Source organism: Seriola dumerili, unplaced genomic scaffold (genome assembly GCF_002260705.1).
Source record: "Seriola dumerili isolate Sdu_G_001 unplaced genomic scaffold, Sdu_1.0 BDQW01000002.1, whole genome shotgun sequence".
Taxonomy (NCBI): Eukaryota; Metazoa; Chordata; class Actinopteri; order Carangiformes; family Carangidae; genus Seriola; species Seriola dumerili.
The window spans coordinates 1,462,031-1,482,766 of record NW_019174257.1 but is presented as its reverse complement, the minus strand read 5'-3'; the positions used below and the strand labels follow the sequence as shown (position 1 = coordinate 1,482,766).

The 20,736-nt window shown below is 40.8% G+C and overlaps 1 protein-coding gene and 1 long non-coding RNA gene across 3 annotated transcripts in view; one reads left to right on the top strand and one right to left on the bottom strand.

Annotated features, from left to right (window-relative positions):
• The window catches only part of LOC111217999 (rho guanine nucleotide exchange factor 18-like), a 44,647-nt gene extending 24,261 nt beyond the window's left edge, over positions 1-20,386 (bottom strand). Inside the window, exons 1-10 of one of the 2 annotated variants that reach the window (XM_022740121.1) lie at positions 20,299-20,386; positions 14,353-14,513; positions 12,971-13,590; positions 12,459-12,615; positions 11,574-11,700; positions 11,411-11,465; positions 10,149-10,223; positions 9,433-9,541; positions 8,870-9,059; positions 229-296 (exon numbers count right to left, since the gene is read on the bottom strand). In XM_022740121.1, coding sequence (XP_022595842.1) covers positions 229-296; positions 8,870-9,059; positions 9,433-9,541; positions 10,149-10,223; positions 11,411-11,465; positions 11,574-11,700; positions 12,459-12,615; positions 12,971-13,590; positions 14,353-14,373 — 1,422 coding nt within the window. In that variant the 5' untranslated portion in view covers positions 14,374-14,513; positions 20,299-20,386. Of the gene's footprint in view, positions 1-228; positions 297-5,455; positions 5,504-5,989; positions 6,013-8,869; positions 9,060-9,432; positions 9,542-10,148; positions 10,224-11,410; positions 11,466-11,573; positions 11,701-12,458; positions 12,616-12,970; positions 13,591-14,352; positions 14,514-20,298 lie in introns of those variants that run through there. The other variant, XM_022740192.1, reaches the window with a different exon arrangement.
• LOC111218146 lies at positions 3,446-6,994 on the top strand. The gene is made up of 3 exons (XR_002664974.1): positions 3,446-3,478; positions 4,256-4,337; positions 6,610-6,994. It is a non-coding gene; the product is annotated as an uncharacterized LOC111218146 (long non-coding RNA).
• Positions 20,387-20,736: the final 350 nt, after the last annotated feature.

Here is a 20,736-nt window from a genome sequence, read left to right as displayed (position 1 = left end):
GTCACACAAATACTGGCTTTTTTTTTTTTTTTTTTTTAACTACCATTTCTATTAATCTTATTTTTCTTTATCCTGAGTTCATTTCGTGCCACTGATCCAGTGTCTGACCACATACACATGCATATAACTAGTCACTATATGCTAAATAGTAGAGCACAGTGGAAGGTAGTAGGACGACTTTCCTGTTGTCTTAGTCCTTGTTTTTCTATGCCCCAGTGGAGTGTTTACCTTATTCTTGCTGCTGGTGCAGTCACCCAGCAGAGACTTACAGTTCTTGTGAACGTTCACGGCACAATCTGAAAAACAGCAGGACAGGAACAGAGGATCAGTGTTGCATTAGTCTTGCTAGGCCAGTTGTATACAGTATACAGATTGTACAGTATACAGAGGCTACAGTGGTGACTTTTGGATTGAATATGGATGGGAACAATGAAACAGTAAACCAAGTCGGAGGTTTCAAAACCAACCCAACCACTGCCGAAGGCGGTGTTCAAAGTAGAGGGCTGTGATTCAAACAAAACACTGGAACAAAAGCCTGGAGGCACAGTATTCTTACAAAGTGACCTCATGGGGCTGCTGCAGCAGTAACTCTATGGCTTCTGTCTGGCTTAATAAGTACATGATACAGACTCTCACTGTAAGGCAGGTCAGGAACTGCCTTTTTCTCAGTAATACATTTCACTTTTTGTTCACTTCTCTTCCTGTATGGAAAACAAAGCTTTTGTTGTCAGGTGTAGATGGAGTGGCTGATTGTGTCTCCGCTGATTAACACAGATACAAATCAGAGATGTTTTGGAAAAACACACTGAGAGCAGTAAGTTCTTTCCTCCGTGTTCTACTCAATTACTGGAAAGACAAAGCATTGCTAAAACAAAACAGTTCAATCTTTCAGCCTGGTTACATACTGTATAAGGTAAAGATCAGAAGCCTATTTCAAGGGACTAGGCTGGCCAAGCAAATTAAGTCATGACCATGCAAAGTCTGATCCCAACCCAGCCAGGTAAAACACGTGGCCTTCAATGCAAAACATATACAGATGTGCAAAAGTGCAGAAATGCATATACACACTAAAAATGAGAGCTGCTTCTCTGTAAAGAGAGGCTGAGCAGTGGGAGCAGGGTGGATGAGTTTAACAAATTGACTGAATGTAGTGATTAATGACAACAGGCCAGCTGACTGCATTACGTGGGTCTATACTGGAAAATACAGGGGCCAAAAAAAAAAAAAAAGAAATTAATTTTGTGTGTCTTATTGTGTTTATGATACTACTACTACTACTCAGATATAATTTTAAGATAACAAGGGTCTCAATGTTTTCATTATTTTTATTTTACCACTTCATTTTGTTCCCCTCAAACTTGCATTTTACTACTTCAGATTTATCATTATATTTTTTTGGAATGATTAGTGATCCAAGTTAAAAATTAATGAATTAATAAATAAAAAACTCAAATTTGACTGGCAACTACTATTTAAGACAAGTGAACAAAGTGAACGTGGCAGTATTAAAAGCAACTTAAACCCAAACTGCCCCCTCTACATTTACCATATTACATGGGCCAATAGGCACTTTTGTGATTGTTTGAATCTTGTTGACAAAGGCTCTGCTTATGTTAACAACACAGAGTAAACACAACCCATGCTAGCAAATTCCACTAACTGCTGTACAGCCTACTATAAAGGCTTCTATTGCTTATTTCCCTTTTGTGTACTGGCACAATGAACACAATGACAAAAACACTCTTTCCTGTACAGGAAAAGCATGAAACATTAGGAGAAATGATAATTTGTGTGTGCAGTGATTGAGGAGGACATAAAGAATAGATACACATATTATAAGAGTCATTTATATTGCAGAGTATTAGCATAATCTATCATATTTTGCCCTTTTACTTTTAAGATCTAGTACTAACCAATCTATTATTTCCACTTCATTCACAATCTGTAGCCTACCCCCCTCTGCCTCCTTCTCTCTGGTAATAAATGAACAATTGCTGGCTAAGCTGAAGGAAAAGAAAACAGAAAGTGGCTTCTGAATAATCTTCACCAGCAGTGCTGTGTCCCTCTTTGAATTGGGTCCAGCAGTACTGAAGTAACGCAGATGCAGAGCAGTGCAACATTTGCCCAATAGCACAAAACATCTAATACAAACAACTTTTTTAGATGTTATTGCTTCAGATCAGACGGTCCTCTTTGGATTACACTCAGTTTTGAAACCAGAGAAAATTTTTTTTTCCTTTAGAGGAAGAAATGGGCACTGAAGTCAGTAAGTCAACAAACTCATCAGCAGTAGCAGATAATTTTCCACCTCGCTTCAACTAACGCGCAAAATAACACATATCTCTGCCAGCCTGGCTCTTCCAGACAAAAGACATCAAGCACAACATACCGTCAATGTCTAATCAAGTCAACCAGGACAGTAATACATCGTCTTACCATCTTCAACAAAGCCTGAACACACTGACCGGGTAAGGCTGGGAAAAGTATTGCTAAGAACAGGAAGAGATAAGAGGACCTGATGGATAAGCAGATCTAGACGGAGTAAAAAGCAATGTCATTATAACAATATCACTTCAAATCATCACTGAAGAATCCAAGAGTAAGCCATTTCTGTTTAGGAATATGCAGTTGAGGTAATTATGTTCAAAAAGTGTTCAAAAGAATTTTTGCTCAACGAAACTAAAAGAAAAAATCTCTCAAGATAAGAAAGAACACTGTGTATTTCTGTTTACTGATATCAGAGAGCTTATCAGCATTAACAGCTACAGACCACCCCGATGTTTGGTAATAGCACCATGTGTGATACCTACGGTGAAAATAAAGAAATGCTTCATTAGAAAAAAGTCACAATTGACAGATCAGTTCTGACGTCAGGCCAGCGCATACTGTCACTGTGATTAATGTCATCAGGTGGACCACATGGGTGAGTGTCAAAGAGCTCTGCCACTCTTGAGCTGTGTGATAAAGTTCCAGTCATTCAGTCGTGACAACTGCACTGTGGTTTGCAGCTGATCCACGGGACACTCAGCCCCCGTCAAAAACCACCACCACACCCAACATCTGCTGACTGGTAACTACCCTAATCACACAAGAGAAAACTTGTGGTGTACAGCAGCACACACTTCAGTGAGTCAATCAGTGAACTAGAAATGATGTCTAGGTCAGCACTGTGATCACCAGAATGACAGAATGATATCTTTCTGATGCTTGTCCTAGGCAGCCAAAAAAAAAGAAGCCAACAAACAAATCAACAGACAGGTGAAAATAAAATACAACAAACAACTTTAAAATCACGTGCTACTACTCAAACTCTACAGAAAGAATGTAATGCTCCATGTTATCTTATGGGAGCGCCAGATAGCAATGGGTGGATTCTTCGAGGGAAACGTTTCCTCACACGATAGGACACTTAAAAGTTGTTTTTGACATACAGTCTACAAACACTGTCAAATTCAAAACAGGGTGTGTGAAATTGTAGGTAAGTACACTAACTGTGTATATTTTACATTAGTGATGAACAATAGGTTTTTAGATGCTGGTTTTGATTTAATTTAATAAGAAGATGTAAAATTGCAGACACATAGTGTGCTTGAGACAAGCAATTAATCACGGATTTTATAAACTGTATTTTTGCTAATTTTATGTTGGACACCTGCATTGAACAGTAAAACTCCCCCAAACATTTGCACCTTCACAAAAGCAGCTAAACAGCAACCTTTTGATAAAAAAAAAATCAAATGATTCTTTACATGTTGTTGTAATTTTTTTTGAGCATCCTCTAAAAAAACGTATCAATCTGTCTATACACAAACATAGACGCATATCATTTCGATCCTAAATTGTTATTTATTATCTATATACATTATGTGTAACATGCTAAAACATACAAAACAACAGGGTGAAGTCCTTTAAAGTAAACATTCCTACCTCCGACTGAATTATACGTTCAAAATCATGTAGGCTACTGCAAGTGTGCTGCTTTTTCAATGAGCCGCAGCATCTCATTTTAAGTAATGTGGTCGTCAACTCCTCACATATGCCAGCATGTTCAGTTTAAGTGTATGAGGAGTGTAAAACTGCATGTCTATTCTGCTTATAAACTAAGCCCATACAGTCACTTTAGATGGTGCAGTGCCTCCATTTTGAGATAAATGCAATATGTCATATTAATATTTCTCGTAGTTTCCTTTCACTATTCTCAAATACAAGAAATAACCACAGTAAAACCACTTGTGCTCCATATAACCCTCTGTAGTTCAGAGAAAAACCCTACTACCACAAATGGGTTTCAAGTCCAACCTGGAGGAAAAGAAGCCACAACAGCCATTTTTAAAAAGGTATTACTTGATTACACAGAAGCCAAAAACTGACATCACTTGCTTCCTGTGTGTTAATGTTTGCATATGAGTTCAAGAGGTTACTTAATTCTATGAAACAACAGGGACAAAAACATCAACACTTTGGGCAAACTGAAGCAACCAGCCAAACTATGACATCATCTCATGAAACAGGAGGAACTGGGGCTCAGGGAACTGTTTACTCAGTGAAGTGAAACATCTCTGTCACATTTCTCACCCAAAAAGAAGGGTCATGATTACTATTTAAGACCAGTAACATACAGACAATACTCAAAGGGGGAGGTAGAGGGATATCATCTATCTATTTATTACCCCTTCAAATCATTACCCCTCTGATGATTAATCTGCCGACTAATCAAGCCTATAGGTAGCATGAAAATTAGATGATAACAACAGTTAAAGAGGTGAAAATCTACTAAGAGGCACTCAGAGGAGACATGGAGGCAGTCAAAACCTTAAATCTAGTCAAAGGCAGAGAGCCCAAAGAGTCAGGCATGCTGGAAGGCAAAGCAGTGATGCATGGAGAAGTGGTGTGCTAACAGGGTGAGATGGGTGAGACCCAGAGTCAGTGGAGTGGGCTGTTATGCACTGGCAGACCTGCCAAGCACAATTAGCACCATGTGATCCAGTCAAAGAGAAAACTCAGTCAGAACAGAGAGGTAGAGGAGTGAGGGGATAGGCTGAATGGTCACCCCGTCAGCCTGGGCCATTCCTATTGCCTGATGCTAATAAAGCACTGGTAGAGGGCATCACCTGCCCGGCTGAGGAATTACAAGAATTTGACACTGAAGAATAACACCATTTAACACATCGGGGATCATTGAGTCCCATAATACAGAGCCAGTTAGCTGCCTGAGTCTCTGAGCCAACTATAACGGGGTGGGAACACCAGAAATACAAGACTGTTTAACACAGACAGACGCACCTCGCCATCTAACTGTAAATGCGAATATTGTTACTTGTACTAACCTCTGATTTCCCCACCATATCAGGGGAAACATCCGAGCATGCCAGAAACATTTTAACAGCTGACTCCAGATATAGTAGTAGTAGTAATAGTTATCTTGGAAGCTAACGTTAGCTTAGTTAGCAATCACCTGTTGAGCTTCGTGCAAAGTCTGCAACCCATGAGCAAAGACAAACTCCTGAAAGGACACATAAAGTGAATTTGAAGGGAAGTTGTGCAACATTAGGTTACGAGGATAAACAGCGCTGGTGTGGCTGTGTGTTCGTTTATACAAACTATCACTTTCAGCTAATTAAAGCCAACAGCTTACCCAACTAACCTTGTTTTTCAAATAGAAGCGGTTGTAGGCAGGCTAACAACGCTAGCGTTAAGTGGCTAATAGCTAGTCAGCCATACGTTCAGTCTAAGCTTATTTTAAACAGTTTGCGAGAAAATAAATATCTATGGAACTTTAAAAGTGGCTACACTTTGTTAACACACTGACTCAACCCCGACTAAACAACAAGCCTGTAGAAGACAAACGCAACAAGTGGTTGATTGGCTATTATTAGCATTTAGCTGGTTAGCTAGCGGCCAGGATGTCTGAAAACTCCCATTGAGCGAAACAACGGGAGTTATCCACCTGATCCCGCTTCGGACCATCGCTACAGTAGCTGCCTCTTACCGTTCAGCAAGACCCGAGTTGATCTGAATCAGCTGCATCCAGAGGGAAGTGTAGTCTGCCCGTGAGGTACATAAATCAGTTCAGCCATTGAAAATCAGTGGCAACAAGTATGCCACATTCTTGGTTTTGTCCAGTTTTGTGTCCTACTCTGCACTGGGAACAATCTCTGGCACACAAACGACGCATTCCACAGGCTGATTCTCGGCTGAATCCCCACAGGGCTTGGTTCAAATTAAAGGGACACTCACTTGTTTTCTCACGCCTGTGCATGTATGTGTGTGTATGTGTGTGTGTGTGTGTGTGTGTGTGTGTGTGTGCGCACCAACAATGCCAACAAGTGTCAACATTTAGGATTTGTGACTTTATCGGTGATGAATGGAGAGTTGCCACAGAGAGAAAGAGAGTGAGATAGATGTGTTATTGGTTTCTGGTTAATGTCTTAAAGAAGCAGCGCTGTCTGAATCACACTGGATATGTGGTGCCCTGTGTCTTGTGAAATATGCCAGAACAACTTTGTTTAATAAGCACACTATTAAAAACAATCATACATTATATCCCTTCCTGCCAGACTGTGAGATTTATAAATGTTCTGTACATATTATGGCTTTTGTCTCCCACAGACAAAAAGGAGCCAGGGAACTTATGAGGTTACAGCCATGAAATAATGAAGTGGGAGCACAGAATTTCTAACTGCTCTTCTCCTTCACTCCTGCAAATGATCCACTTCAGAGAAAATGAAATGGTACTAATATTGAGAATGGTACTGTTCCGCCTTGGAAACTTTATTTGGTGATGTGAAATTTATCACCTGACCACATGGCTTATGAGAAGACAGTCACCGAATTACAGGAATGCCAACAAATTTGGCCACAGATGTGATTAAATATCATTCTGGCTGTATCAGGATGATTAAAGGAAATACCCTGTGGAAGTTTAAAAATATCACTTAAAAGAAAAAAAATACTAAAAATAAAAGATCCAATGTTTGGGTCTAATGTTTTTTCTTCTGCCAAATAAATCAATAGATCATGTGCTTAATTAAGCATATGTATTCGAATATAATAAAATTTTGTCCTCCATCTCATTTTATGCTACTTTATAACTGCACTGATCACATTTCTGAGGCAGCTGCTGCACTTTCTACTACACTTATCTGACATCTGCAGTTTCCAGTTATTTTACAGATGAAACCATGTAAACATAGAATCAGTTTACAGAATATGATGGATTGTGATAGATTAAATTACCTATAATCTAAAAGTATATAGACTAGTTAAAATTAGCTTTGCTTCGACAGCTAAAATGCTGCTTACACATGAATGCATTTGCAATATTTTTCAATGTATATTGTAAAATTAATGCCAAATATAACACGAAAAATTCTGCCATACGGCATTTTGAGAACATTTGCTACTTTTTGAACATTTAGCTTCTTTTTTCACTTGTAATGGTGTCTTTTTACACTGGAATTACTTCTGGTATTGCTACTTGTAGTTGTGTAAACATGTCAATACTGTCTTCACCACTATGTGCAAGTATCTATACGACAGCTGAACTTTCATAAGATTTAAATTTGTTGCCACACATCTTATAGTTCTTTCAGTCTGTGCGGCAAAGCCGAATGGAAACGATTAATTAACATATTGGCTAATTCTGCATTTACAATTTGTTATTAAAGTTAAACAGTTAGACATTATTTTACGATTATCTCTGTTAACACTTTAGAACTATGCTGTTGTATATGAGTAATTAAATTGTACTTTAGCACAGCCACATACGTCTGTTACAAAAGCTATGATACTAATGATAATAAACAACAACCAATTTCTGCTGGATTTGAACACATTTCTTATTTTAAACTTTTGATTTTTCTGTTGGTAAGTTACTATCAACAGATATTCATGCAGCCTGACCTCTCGGATAAGAGTTTTTCCACTGTGCTCACCGCTGCCTGTACCAAGCAAACAGTTTTACATCTTTCATTAGGTATTACGGGCTTATCAGCTGACCTGCTGGCTGCAAAGGAGTGGCGCAACAGTAACAGAAAGAGGAACCGTGGGGCATTGAAATGCTCTGTACAGGTCTACTCCATGAATGGACACATAAAGCTGTGGTTGCCTCCAGACAAAATAGGGCCTGCTTTCTCATTGTGAGAGTTCATCATCCAACACACCAAAGATACTGGAAATGTGAAGAGGATTACAAGCCGGAGCAACAAAGTAAAGACATGCTGTAGATTCACATAAACATCTGTCAGAGGATGGTGATAACAAATCAGATAACACGTCTAAACAAATGAGCTGAGTTGTGAAACACAGGACATACACAGTAATGATGCAGCGTGAAAAAGAGCACAGAGGGAATTGCAGACATCGTCAGTGTTTTTGTATGAAGTTTTTCACAAATGCTGTTTGATGAAGAACTGAAAGGGAACACCATCTTCTTTTAGCAGAAAAGTGCAAAAGGAAAGCTACAGTCAAAATGACGAATGGCACTTTATGTAATTATGACTCTCTGCTATTTTACGTTCTGTGAATTTAATGCTGTAATTTCAACACAACAAAGGTGATAACGTGTATGGGAATACCATACAGTCAGAAATAGCCTCCCACCTAAAGAGAATATTTGGGTGTTTCCTGACGAATTCATGAATGGTTTAGGATTCATTACGCTTTATGGCTGCGTGCGATTGTGTGTGTGTGCGGCTGTGTTTGTGCTTGAGTGCTCCAATAACTGGTTGAGTGAGCGTGCGTGTGTGTAGCAGCATGGGTATGAATAGATCCAAGTTTGTTTGTGAGCGCAACACCTGTGCACATGTGTTTGTGTCATATTGAGGACAAGCGTGGGTGCATGTACACTTGTGGCTGTGGCGTTACTCACTCATGCACTGCAGGCCATGCTTTTTCTGCAGGGACTTGCTGCACAGTGAGCAGGTGGCACAGCTGGAAAAAGCGCCTGGCACCAAATGATGCCCACTGCTCATCCTGCTGCTGCTGCATACTTTCTCTTTGGCTTCCCTCTCCTTCTCCTTCCACTTCTCTTTCTGCTGCTCTTTTTCTCGGTTCTTACCCTGCAGAGGAACAAGAAAATCAAACACAGCGGGGAGTTTTTATACGCAATTGTGTGTGTGTTCTCTTTCACTGCGGCACACACTGGATTGTTGGGTATGACACACAACCACATCGCAGGCAATATTTATACATTGTGTGTGAAGCAACATGCACCTCAGGATATGGTCTTCATGATATTAGAAAATACAGCAGAGGGCAGTCACTGAAATCACTTTTCTGCATTCCACATTAAAATGTGTTGCAGCATTTTTGTCCCAGGATTCTTAGTTCGTAAAGAAAACTGTAATCCTTATCAGGTCATATATGTTACTGCAGGTGGGATGGTATATTGTAATGAGTTCGAAGCACTATTTGTCTTTGCTTTGGGTTTACCTTATCTTTATTGAAGGAGCCAGCCATCCTGTTCCTCAAAGAGCTAAGGGTCCTCTTCACCTTGGTGCCTTTCTCCACCTTCTCTGTACGATCCTCCTCTTCCTCATTCCTGGTAGAAGAGGCAGTGAATGCACCAACATAAGGAAACAGTCTCATGGCTGTCTTGTCTGCAGGAATTTAATCATCATCCTTCCCCACATTTGAAAATCACCAGTAGTTACTGATAATTGTTTATTTGGTCATCTTGAAACTATACTTTATATATATATTTTTTTTAATTCAGGTCAAGACAGGACAGGGTCTTATTATGTTATATTATGTTATACGACATATATCGTAACTGTTATGCTCTTTGTTAATAGTCAATCTGAAAAACAACATATACATAAAATGAATGAAGGGAAATGGGAAATTTTGTAGTAGAAACATTTACAGTGATGAGAAAATTTACTGTGTTGTTTTCATGAAAGGAAACCACATTACTGCAAAAGCACGAGCAGCTGTCACTTCGCTGACACTTTATGTTTTACCCTGTTTGGTTTTGACCACAACCTGTTATAGATAGCTAATGAAACACTTCTATGCGAAGGGACGGGACAGATAGCAACCAATTAAAGATCTCCGAATTCTGTGAATATTTTTTTGCCCAAAATTGTCCATAAATGTGAATATTTCTGCAGCAGTGAAAAGAGAACAAGAACAAGGACCGCACTTACTCATTAGAGAGGAACTCGTACCAAGTGACATTTCCTGATTCTTTGACATCTGATCTGTTGTTCCTCTGCTTTGCTCTGTGACACAGAATGAGATGATTTAAATGGAGAGAAAATCAGTTTGAATGGTGAACTGGCACAAATATGATAGATAGATTAGACGATTTTTAAAGTCTTAAACATGCTGAAACATCATAATAGGAGACTGACATCACAGCAAAAAGAAACACAATCTGAGCGTATGAGAGTAGTTTAGCCAACGGGAAACTTTAAAGGGAAGGGTTTCCCTCCATCAGCTTGGTTTCAGTGTCAGGTGACGTCAACTGATGATTTTGTGAAATAAAAAAATGTCCACAGACCTTTTCCAGCTTTAATGGTATACTGTGTCAGTGCACAAACAGGCGCATGCCAGAAACATTCATGCACAAACAATACATTGTGTACACAGACACACACCCACACAGTGCAGTGCTCCCCTTGGTCATAATGTGGCCTGCTCTGCTGCTGCTGCTGCTGCTGCTGCTGCTGCTGTTTCGAGGACTGAGATTACGTTTGAACAGCAGCAGGAGCGAGCAGACCTCCCTCTTCTGTTTACTTACCCATGGTACAGCTTTAGCTCCTGCAGGACTTTCTGTACCATCAGCCTAAGACAAACAAGACACTGAGGCTGAGTGTGGGCTGCGAGGAGTGGAGGAGAGGAGAGGAGAGGAGAGGGAGCGGCTGCTGGGAGCTGGGTGTCAAACTGAGATTTAGAGAAGAATCCTCCCTCGTCTGCTGCGTCCACACAATCACCAGACACACACAAACACTCACAGTCACACTAGCACACATTAACAACACACACTCACACACACACACATTAAGGGGCCATCTAAGGAGCTGGGAGAGAGGACTGTGGGAGGAGGAGGTTGCAGACATATGACATAAAGCAGAAATGTCAGGAGGAAATGGGGAAAGCCCCTCTGTTACATGGGAGTTAGATAGCTGTAACAGACTATAACAATTTACAATTACAGAACAGTATGTGCACTACTGTACTGTGCCATTCAAAATGCTGCAGGTACAATTAAGACCAACAGCTGGATCCTGTGACTCAAACTGGAAGAGTAAACTTTTTTTTTTTTCTCTCAAGCATCATTACCCGTCAGTCAGACTGAAGCATCTTATAGAAAGGAAATAGATTCTTCTACCACACATTCCAAGTGAGAAAGGGCTCCATGATCTAACTCAAGTGGCAGATGTAATTGATGTCGGTGTAGACTTACATATGGCTCTGTCCCTCAGTAGAATGTAGGTTTTCTTCTGGGTCGAACTCCTCCGCTACACGAGAGAAAGAAGTAAAGGTCGAATATGATGAAAACAGCTGCCCGCTGAGAGTAAAACACATAAACTAACATGTACTCTACATGAACAAACACTCAGCCTCACCTCCTGCTGCCCTTGCGGCCTGTTTGGATGTCTGCACAACTCGAGAAATGTGTGCAGCTCGGGAACATTCATCTGTGGCGAGGATCTCTGAGCGGGAATACAGATGTCTGCCAGGCGCACCATCGGCCTGAAAACATTGGAGAATAAACACACACAACGTACATCACGTGCACATTTGATCTGTTTGGACTCCCCTCTCTAACACACAGCAGACTCACTCATTATTAGTTGGTAGTTTACATGTTGTCACTTTTGGTCACTTGATAAATAAGTTATTTTTCTGCAGGTTGTCACGACATTGCAAATGATGCACATTTAAAGTCTCAGCGTTTGGTTATTTTTTCACATTCCAGACTGTGACCACCCATCAGCCTTATTCCCTTAAAAGATCAGTCTGGTGATATTCTCCAGTTTTCATATTGTCAAAAAAAAAATCCAATCTAAAGACCGACAACAACAATGCATCGATCTTTATTATCTGTGTAGCCAAAGCCTGATATATCTTATTGTTGTCCAAAAACGGATACTGTAAAAAACACATGAACGAGCCGCAGTGTTGGACTGGGTGACGTGTTTTTTCTTTGTGATGAACTCATCTGTTTTTCTCATCTGTTTTAGGAAATGACTTTTGCCTTTAAAAAACAAAAAAGAAAGAAAAAAGTATATACTGGTGACCCATTTTGAAAGATTTACATCCTCAGTGGGAAACTATGTGTATGGAGCTGAGTGCCACGGGCAGAGTAAGGAAGTTGGAAAGTACTGAGAAACTGAGAAATACACTGTTGGTTTTTGTCTTGAGAGATTAGATTTGTTGGAAATGACAATAGTGACAAAAACATCTCTAGCCTTATCTTTTAGGTATAGTATGTCACCGTTCATCATTACCATGCTAGTGACCCTGGCTCTGGGACAGGGGAACCTCATCCCGGGACCATCCGTCTCATCCTCAGGGCAGGCCGTGCAGCTGTAGGTCTGCTGATGGCTCTCCTCATCATCCTCTCTCTCTCCATCGCTGTCCATGGCCGTGGTATCCAGACTCAGTCTGACAGCACAGCAACAAACACACAGGAAGGGGGTTAACCAGCTTGAAATGTTTTTCAGTTTTGGTTTTCATAACATATTTTGGTGCGCAGTTCACTGTGCATACCTCAAAGTTGTCATGACAGCATTATTTAAAGAGCTAACTAAACCACCAGAAACCATTAAATAGCATAATGAGGGCAGAGCTGACGAGAGTCACAGTGAGTGATGCGGGGTGATACTAAAGCACAAAGTCTCATCATGTAGAAACCTACGAAGGACTTTGGCAGGAAAGTGCAGTAATGACAGTGCTCTGAATTTTTTCCATTCAACTATTCATCTCTCTATCCCTCCCCTCCCTCTGTCATCCATCTCACCTCCTCCGCAGGTCAATGGGGGACACAGGGACGCCCCAGCTGTGTCTTCGGGACGTTGACATGGATCTGACCAGGATAGGAAAGCTGTCCTCATCTGGCTCTCCGTCAAAATCCATTGTGGTTTCCTCCTTTACTGCCTCTGATCCCATTATCCCTTTTGCTGTTTCCACTGAACCCAACAGTCCATTCAGATTTATTGTCAAACTAAGCTCTGTTGAAGGGTCTGAGGAGACACCACTGTCAATGAGACAACCTGGCAATAACTTAGGACTAAGCTGAGTGACCACAAAGCTGTGAAGAGGTTCCTCCGCAGGCTGTATATAGTAGGGCGGTGATGGTGCATTGACCTGAGGGGAGAGTGCGGTCAGAGAAGTCTGTAGAGGAAGGTTGATGGCAGGAGGGTCTGTGTTTAGAGACACTTGTTGGTCAACCGTCAGGGTTTTGCTCTCTGGGACTGTGGTTACAGTGGATGCAGTAGACTGTGAAGCCGGTATCCCTCCCTCCAAGTCTTTGAAGTACTCAGAAGCCCTGAGAGAGGGGCTGAAGCCCAGCAGGTCTTCCACGCTGCCACCCACTTCCACACCAGGGCAGTCGTAGTCACTGACTATTGAACACGCATCCTGCAAGTCAGAAAGGAGGCAAAGTGGAGCCATGGAAAATTTTTAAAGGAAGGGGAGAGAGAAAAAAAGGAGGATAGACGTGGAGAACAGAGAGAAGACAAACAAGATATTTGGAAAATCAGCTGCAATTCAAAATCCTATTAACAAGGTCAAGTCTGCAGCCATGCTAGTGGCTCTGTGATGCTGAGCGAAATGGTCACATCAGCATGATCACAGTGACGATACTAACATGATGACGTTAAGCAGACATAAACACAAAGACCTGATGGTGACACTAGATGGAAGATCAGGAGATCAAAGTTATTACTCATCATTCTCTGCTGACTTGAATGTCTATACCAACTTTCTTGGCAGTCCACCTAATGGTTGTGAAGATTATTCAATAAAATTCAAAAGTGTCAACCTCACAAGGGGAGAGGTCATGGTATCATCCAAGTCATTACAATTTATCCACTAGGGGACTTTGAATACTGGCGGCAAATGTCATGGCAATCTACCCCATAGTATTTCACCTAAAACTGCAAATGTCAAACTCATGGTGGCGCTAGAAGAACAGTGAAGGGAACACCAAAGTCATTAAGAAACATCTGGGAACAATGAATGTCAATCCATCTAATGGTTGTTGAGATCTTTTAGTCTGGACTTATGTAGCGGACAAATTGACAGACTTGACGTTGCATTTCCTAGAGTCATGCATGACCGAAAGAGGAAGGGGAAAAAATGAGAAAATAAAGATGACCCTAATGAAGAGTACAGCTTCACCTGGTTGTCATTCGTTGTCATGTTATCAAAGAAGACGTCCTCAGTGATGGAAACGGGGGATAGTGAGGAGGAAGATCCGTTCCCACTGGGAGCAGAAGGCTGGATGCTGAGTTGGGCACTGGGAGAACCACAGGACTGACTACATGGCTTGCACTCAGATGCTGAAAGATAATGGACATGATGTTTGTGAGTCCCAAACATATCTTGAAAACACAATAAATTCGACAGCAACCATGAAGAGAAAAACAACACAAAGAAGAGCTGGTTTCAGCAGCTGCTCAACACCTGTGTATTCAATTTAAGCGTTTTTGTGTATGACGGAAGAAAAAGCCCCCTGCTCCAGCCTCTCACTGAAAGCTCCTTTACATTTCCACTGCATAAACAGATTCCTTGATTCACATGATGCCACAAACCACCGTCACCACTGGCAACTGCTCAGTGAGCCAGCATTAGTCTCCATGTCGGTGGTGGAGAGCCGGAGATTATTCCCTCACTCAGTTTTTAGTGGCCTGAGAAGCTGCTCACTTGTGGTAAATAATACAATATATAATAGTTAGTATATGCTATATGAAGGAGATTTATAGTAAAGAGGCAAACTGAGAGTGGTAACACATATTTGAGGAAAGAAATGTTCATTATTGAAAAATTTCTTTCATTATGGAAATAAATCTGTCAGTGTCTAGTGGTGTCTGAAAAGTCTGTAAAGGCGTCTGAGTATGTCATGCTCAGTGTTAGGGTTTCAGCCACACCATGTCCATCTGAGGAGGGAAGAGCCACAGTTACGACAGGTTACATAATCCTCATTTCATAAGGGAACGCCTCCTGTGAACCCGAGCCACAGCCTAAGCCGGCCTGGCTCCACGGGGCCTGACTCAATTCTCCTTGAACACATTTACCCTGTTTCTATATCTGAAGGTTAATTTTGTCTACATGACCAGTGTAAAGAGGTACTCTGCAAAACAGCTGCTGCTAATGCTATACAGCACCTGTTCTATCTGTTGTTTCCACAAGGAAAGGAAGGGTGAATGGGGCTGGAAGTGAGGAGGCGCTGCATGGTGGACATCCTCTGGACTATAAAACTGAAACATAAACATCGTAGGATGTGGGGCACCAAACATAATAGAAATACAATCCACTGTGTGAATCTATTTAAGTTGGCCAAAACATTAGCATTCATCTGGTGTTGTCTTTCTTGCCCACTGGACAAATGTAAGTCCAGTGTTCACACTTCCTTTTACCTCCTGTTTGGTCTCCACCAACTCTTAAAGGAATGGTTGTTGAGAGCTGTGGGACTGGACAGTAAAACTGCAGGCAATAAAACCCAGATTAAAGATGCTAAATGCTACATCGACCCCTTTCGCATTAAACATAGACATTTGATTCATTGTTAATATAAGAATATCAATAAGAGCAGCTTTAAAAACTGAAAAACTGTTATATAATCCATCATGCTAACTACATTACATTGTACTGTCGATATATTCTGTGTGCTCATGTTGCTGCCACTAAACCACCTGCCGTTCTCCCACCTGTCGGAGTTATCAGTGGCATTTAGAAGGCATCAGAGGAATAGCATCTTCATTCATGAGGCATTGCTATCTACAGTATGTTGCCAAGATGTTTAACATGCTTAGTTGAGTTCAAAGCTTTTATCTGTGAACACAATATCACAGGATCAATTATCTTTAATAGTCCCTCATACTAACTTCAAAATAGTGACAACGACAACACAACTGGATGGAGATTTTCATATCCCTTTTTCCATGGTTTTGTGTTGTACCAATTTTATCTTATTGTATTTGTGCAATTTGGTCTCTCTTGCAAAAGAGATCTTGATCTGAATCAGACTTCCTGAATGAATAAAGCTAACTAACTAACCATCTATAACTATCACAACAAGCAGGTTTGAAATAACAACAAAAAAAGCTCTTTCAGACTCAAACTGAAGATCTCTATATACCTCTGTGTCAGTTTATCTGTGTTATTACAAGCAAACATTGACTTTCCAGTAAGTGGTAGTGTTGTGCAGTGATACAAAATACAGACAGGCCACACTCTAAATCCTGCACCATGTCCCGCTATAAACCAACAGCATCCACTCCCCCTCTCAGCGCGACAGCCAGAGATGCTCTCAAATAAACACAGAGACAGACACACTGTAGATCTATTTTCTATATTACTAAATCACTGGCCTAGGCTGTGGGGATGGCAGTGTCCCCGCTGGAGGGAGAATTTGTTTGCGTCCAAATCCCACTTGTGTTAAGTGTAAACTTAGACACTCGGTACAGACACTGCAGCGGCTGCTTGATGCTGTCTTGGAGAGCTACTGTAGCCTTTTATGGTTGGCCTCTCATATCTGCTAATACATCACACAAGGATGAAACATCAGTGAGTCTGTGTGTGTGTGTGTGTGTGTGTGTGTGTGTGTGTGTGTGTGTGTGTGTGTGTGTGTGTGTGTGTGTCATAACTGTTTTGGCACTGTCATAGTCAGCTGTTTTCCCTACAGTCTGGCTCTACATAACAAAGGGTGGTCCTCTGACAAAACTAATGACTATTATCAACTAAGAAATCAGCAAGTGATTTTAACACCTTGCCTAAAACTGTTTAAATGAATTATTATTATTGTTAACTCAGTATTACACTTATATATTGTAACACTTTTTTCTTTTTTTTTCTCCACATTGAAGAAGAAGAGGGATCCCGCTTCTGTTGCTCTAAAGGTTTGACTCATTCTTCTCCTGTTAAATGTTTTCGTGAACTTATTTCTGATGGTCTGAAAATAGAGGTTGTCATATATATATATGATGGATTGTAAAGTTTTGATTCTGGGCTTTATAAATAAAATTGGATTGATTGACTTGGTTTGACAAACAGCCTTCAATAAATCAGCTATTATAGTGAATTTATGTAAGTTAAGTTTTATTTTGGATTGTTCTTAAAAAATTAAATCAATGCTCTAGCAGGTTTTTTTTATTTCATTACTTTAAATTTGTTTTGTATTTTGTTCAAACTGAGGGAGAACAGCCAGTAAACACAACTTTAAATCTATATAAATAGTATAAATAGTAATAAGTATTTATAGAACAGTACATGAGAAACTTATTTTTAATTATGTGGAATGTAAATGACAAACTTGTGTGTGACAGTATGAAACACTGTTTGTGTTCAGTCTTTCTTCAGTCATGTGAAAAAGCCAGACTGAGCAAATGTGACAAAAAGGAAACAAGGGCATGTGTTTGCCACAAAGGTTAGTGTACACAAGCGCTAAGTGGGAGTAACAAAAGGAACTTGGGCATCATATGATAAGGTCGGTTGAATTTTTACAATATATATGTAATGAGTTATTACAATGCACACAGATTTAGAGGAGATACACGTGTCCACAGCCATGTTTTCAACCGAGATACTGACTGGTACAATAAACAAATTTTGCAGTATAGCTGTCACACTCACTTACACACACACACACACAACAGAAACCACAGATGACAAGATAAAAGTCATCCTTGTAATGCATCTAAAGATACATTATTCAATACTTGCAATACTTTATTGACTACTTCGCCTTTGCAACAAAGTGTGTAGATTAAGGTCTCTGTGACCATTCAGTACCTAGATGTGTGTCCATGTGTGTCCGTGTGAGTCCATGTGTGTGTGTGTGTGTTCGTGTGTGTGTGTGTGTGTGTGTGTGTGTGTGTGTGTGTGTGTGTGTGTGTGTGTGTGTGTGTGTGTGTGTGTGTGTGTGTGCGCGTGACAGATGTGTGAAGGTGAAAACAGAACACAGAGGCTGTTAGATCTGAGGTTGAAGCACAGATCAAAACAACTGTCATCTCGCAGATCCTCTTTGATCAGAAATTTGTCTGACTACAGTTTCAAAGCGCCAAGCTAGAACAGACACTACAACTGAAGCAAAATGGAAGCTTCCTACTCGGCTTCTTTATGTCTAAAATGTCATATTCCTCTGATGATAACAGCATGGGAACAGAGGGCATGAAATAACTCAAGTTCTGTGTGTTATAGAGCAGGATATATGAGAGAAAAATTAACATCTATGGTGTGTATGAAACTCCACTTGTCAGTCTTTTTCTCAGTGAACTCTTAGAAAAATTTAAAATCACACCAATGCTACATTAAACTCATTAACAAAAACTCTTCATTGACTAATACAGGTTACAGTGGCAGAACTATAGACAGAATGTGATACTTTTCCAATAAATAATCAGAGGTTTCAAATTGTAACATTTGTGCATTCTCACTCACATCATATACAATGCAACAGGGTTAGAAATGACTCACTAAACTTTGCTCCAAACTGCCATGTGAAAGGCTGCAACCGTCATTCACCACAAACCCAGAATCAGGTCAAAATGGTAAACAACAATGTCATGAAAAGAACTGAATGAGAGGTGAGAAGGAGAGAAATGACAGAAAAGAGCCAAGAGACACATATCAGCAACATCCTAAGGTCACATCCAGTCCACGACCTCTGCTGGATGACACCCGCCTCCCCTCTCTATCCGTTTTTTTTTCACTCTCAGTCTTCACTCACTGTGCTGTCCAAAAAAACCATAAAAATAACAGAACTATAACCTCAATCTAAAACCAGATTTCCCTCATACCTCTCTTGAAGGACCATCGCTTCATCCAGAGTTTGGAGAAGGAGGGCCAGGAGTTGTTGAGAGGAGAGTCCGCCATAGGAGCAGCGCAGTGGGGAGGCCAGCTGGGAACTAGAGCTCACGCACACTGGAGCTCTTGCACCCAGTGAGAGGAGGGTTGTGGGGGTGAGGGAGGGAGAGGGAGAGGGAGGGAGGGAGGGGAGTCGAGAAAAGAGAGAGAGAGAGTCCAAGGCTAGGTTCCAGGAGCTGCTGGTTGGGGATTACCTCCCTAAAGACTCCAGTGGAGTGAGAGAAAGAGCAGGAAAGGAAAAAAGGAAAAAAGGTGACAGTGGGAGGAGAGGTAAGAAGAGAGAAGGAGGCGTTAAAGATGAAGTGGTTTGATTCGGACATGTTGAAAATTTTGAAATTCTTTACGATAAACTATAAGTTTCTACGAAAGAAAAGACAGAAGCTTATTTGCTGTTTCAAGCTTTCAGTTTTACTTTTAAACCATCATCAGGAGCAGGTAACAACAACTAAGAATACATGCCACTGTCCTGTTGTTTTGGAGTAACTCTACTTTTCTATGTTTGAAATATCTGTGCATCTCCAAGTTTATGGAGGAAAAAAAGTTATGGCAGACAAAGATCTTCTCTGCAGAGATTTTGTAAACTGACTGGAATGACACAAGAGCAGGAAAATAGTGTTTGGAAGTGACACAGGAGTGAAAAGTGGAATAAGAAAGGGAGGTAATGTGTTTCTGTTTAAGACATTTAGAAATGAATGCCTCAAAAAGATAATGTGTCAGTAGTTGGTTCAGAAAAAGAGAAGGAAGCAATTGCAAAGAAAGTGCAGGGCAATGATACATGCAGTTTTTTTTTTTTTTCTTATTGTGAGTCACAGGGACACAGACACAGACATCTTGTGTAAACGCTTTAAAAAGCAAAGTGAAGTCTTTGACAGCAAAATGCTGAGAGAAACTGCTGGAACAGAGGAGTGATACCTGTACATACATCTCACTGCTACAGCTACTAGGCCTTTCGCTGACAATTGTTGCAACTGCTGCGCTTCTTAATTTTGCACAAGTGTAATCACGGATGACTGTCAAGTTCAGCTCAGTGCGCATCAAGTGGAAAAGTCTCCCAACTTTCCCACAGACAGGGGAAGAAAAACACTGGCCCAGAGATGGCAAGTGGAAATGTATTAGACAGAGAACACGACTACAGAAAACATTTGAGACAACTGCATAAACAAATGCATGGAACGAAATGGGCCCTGGTGTTGAGAGAACTGCATGAAACCGGTAAAAGTTCATGACAAGACTCAGAAAAGCCACAGAAATTCTACTTACATTTGATGATATGTAACAGGTGGTGACTTTAAATCCTTTCTGAGCACCATAATAAGCCACAGAGAGGAGAAAGGTGGGTTACAGATCCTTCAGGTCTGACTGTTGTGTGAGAACGTCGGGTTCTTCCTCACTCTTGAGTCTCGAGAGCCAGCAAGCAGAGGCACAGGCACAGGCTCTCAACCCTGCTTCCTCTTTTTCTGTCTATGAGGCGCAGCTGATTGGCCCATAAATGCAGTTTCACACATCACTGCTGCTTTGAAACATGTTATGGCAGCTTATGGGCTCCATGACAGCACAGCACTGTAGCAAAAGTGCACAGGCTCTTAAAACTGTTAGATTGTGTCTACAGCTCAGATTGGCTTCATCATACACTCAACTAAACTAAACGAAAAGCAATGCATTCATGATTGGATGCCAGTCAGCGTGGTGCAGCCGCTG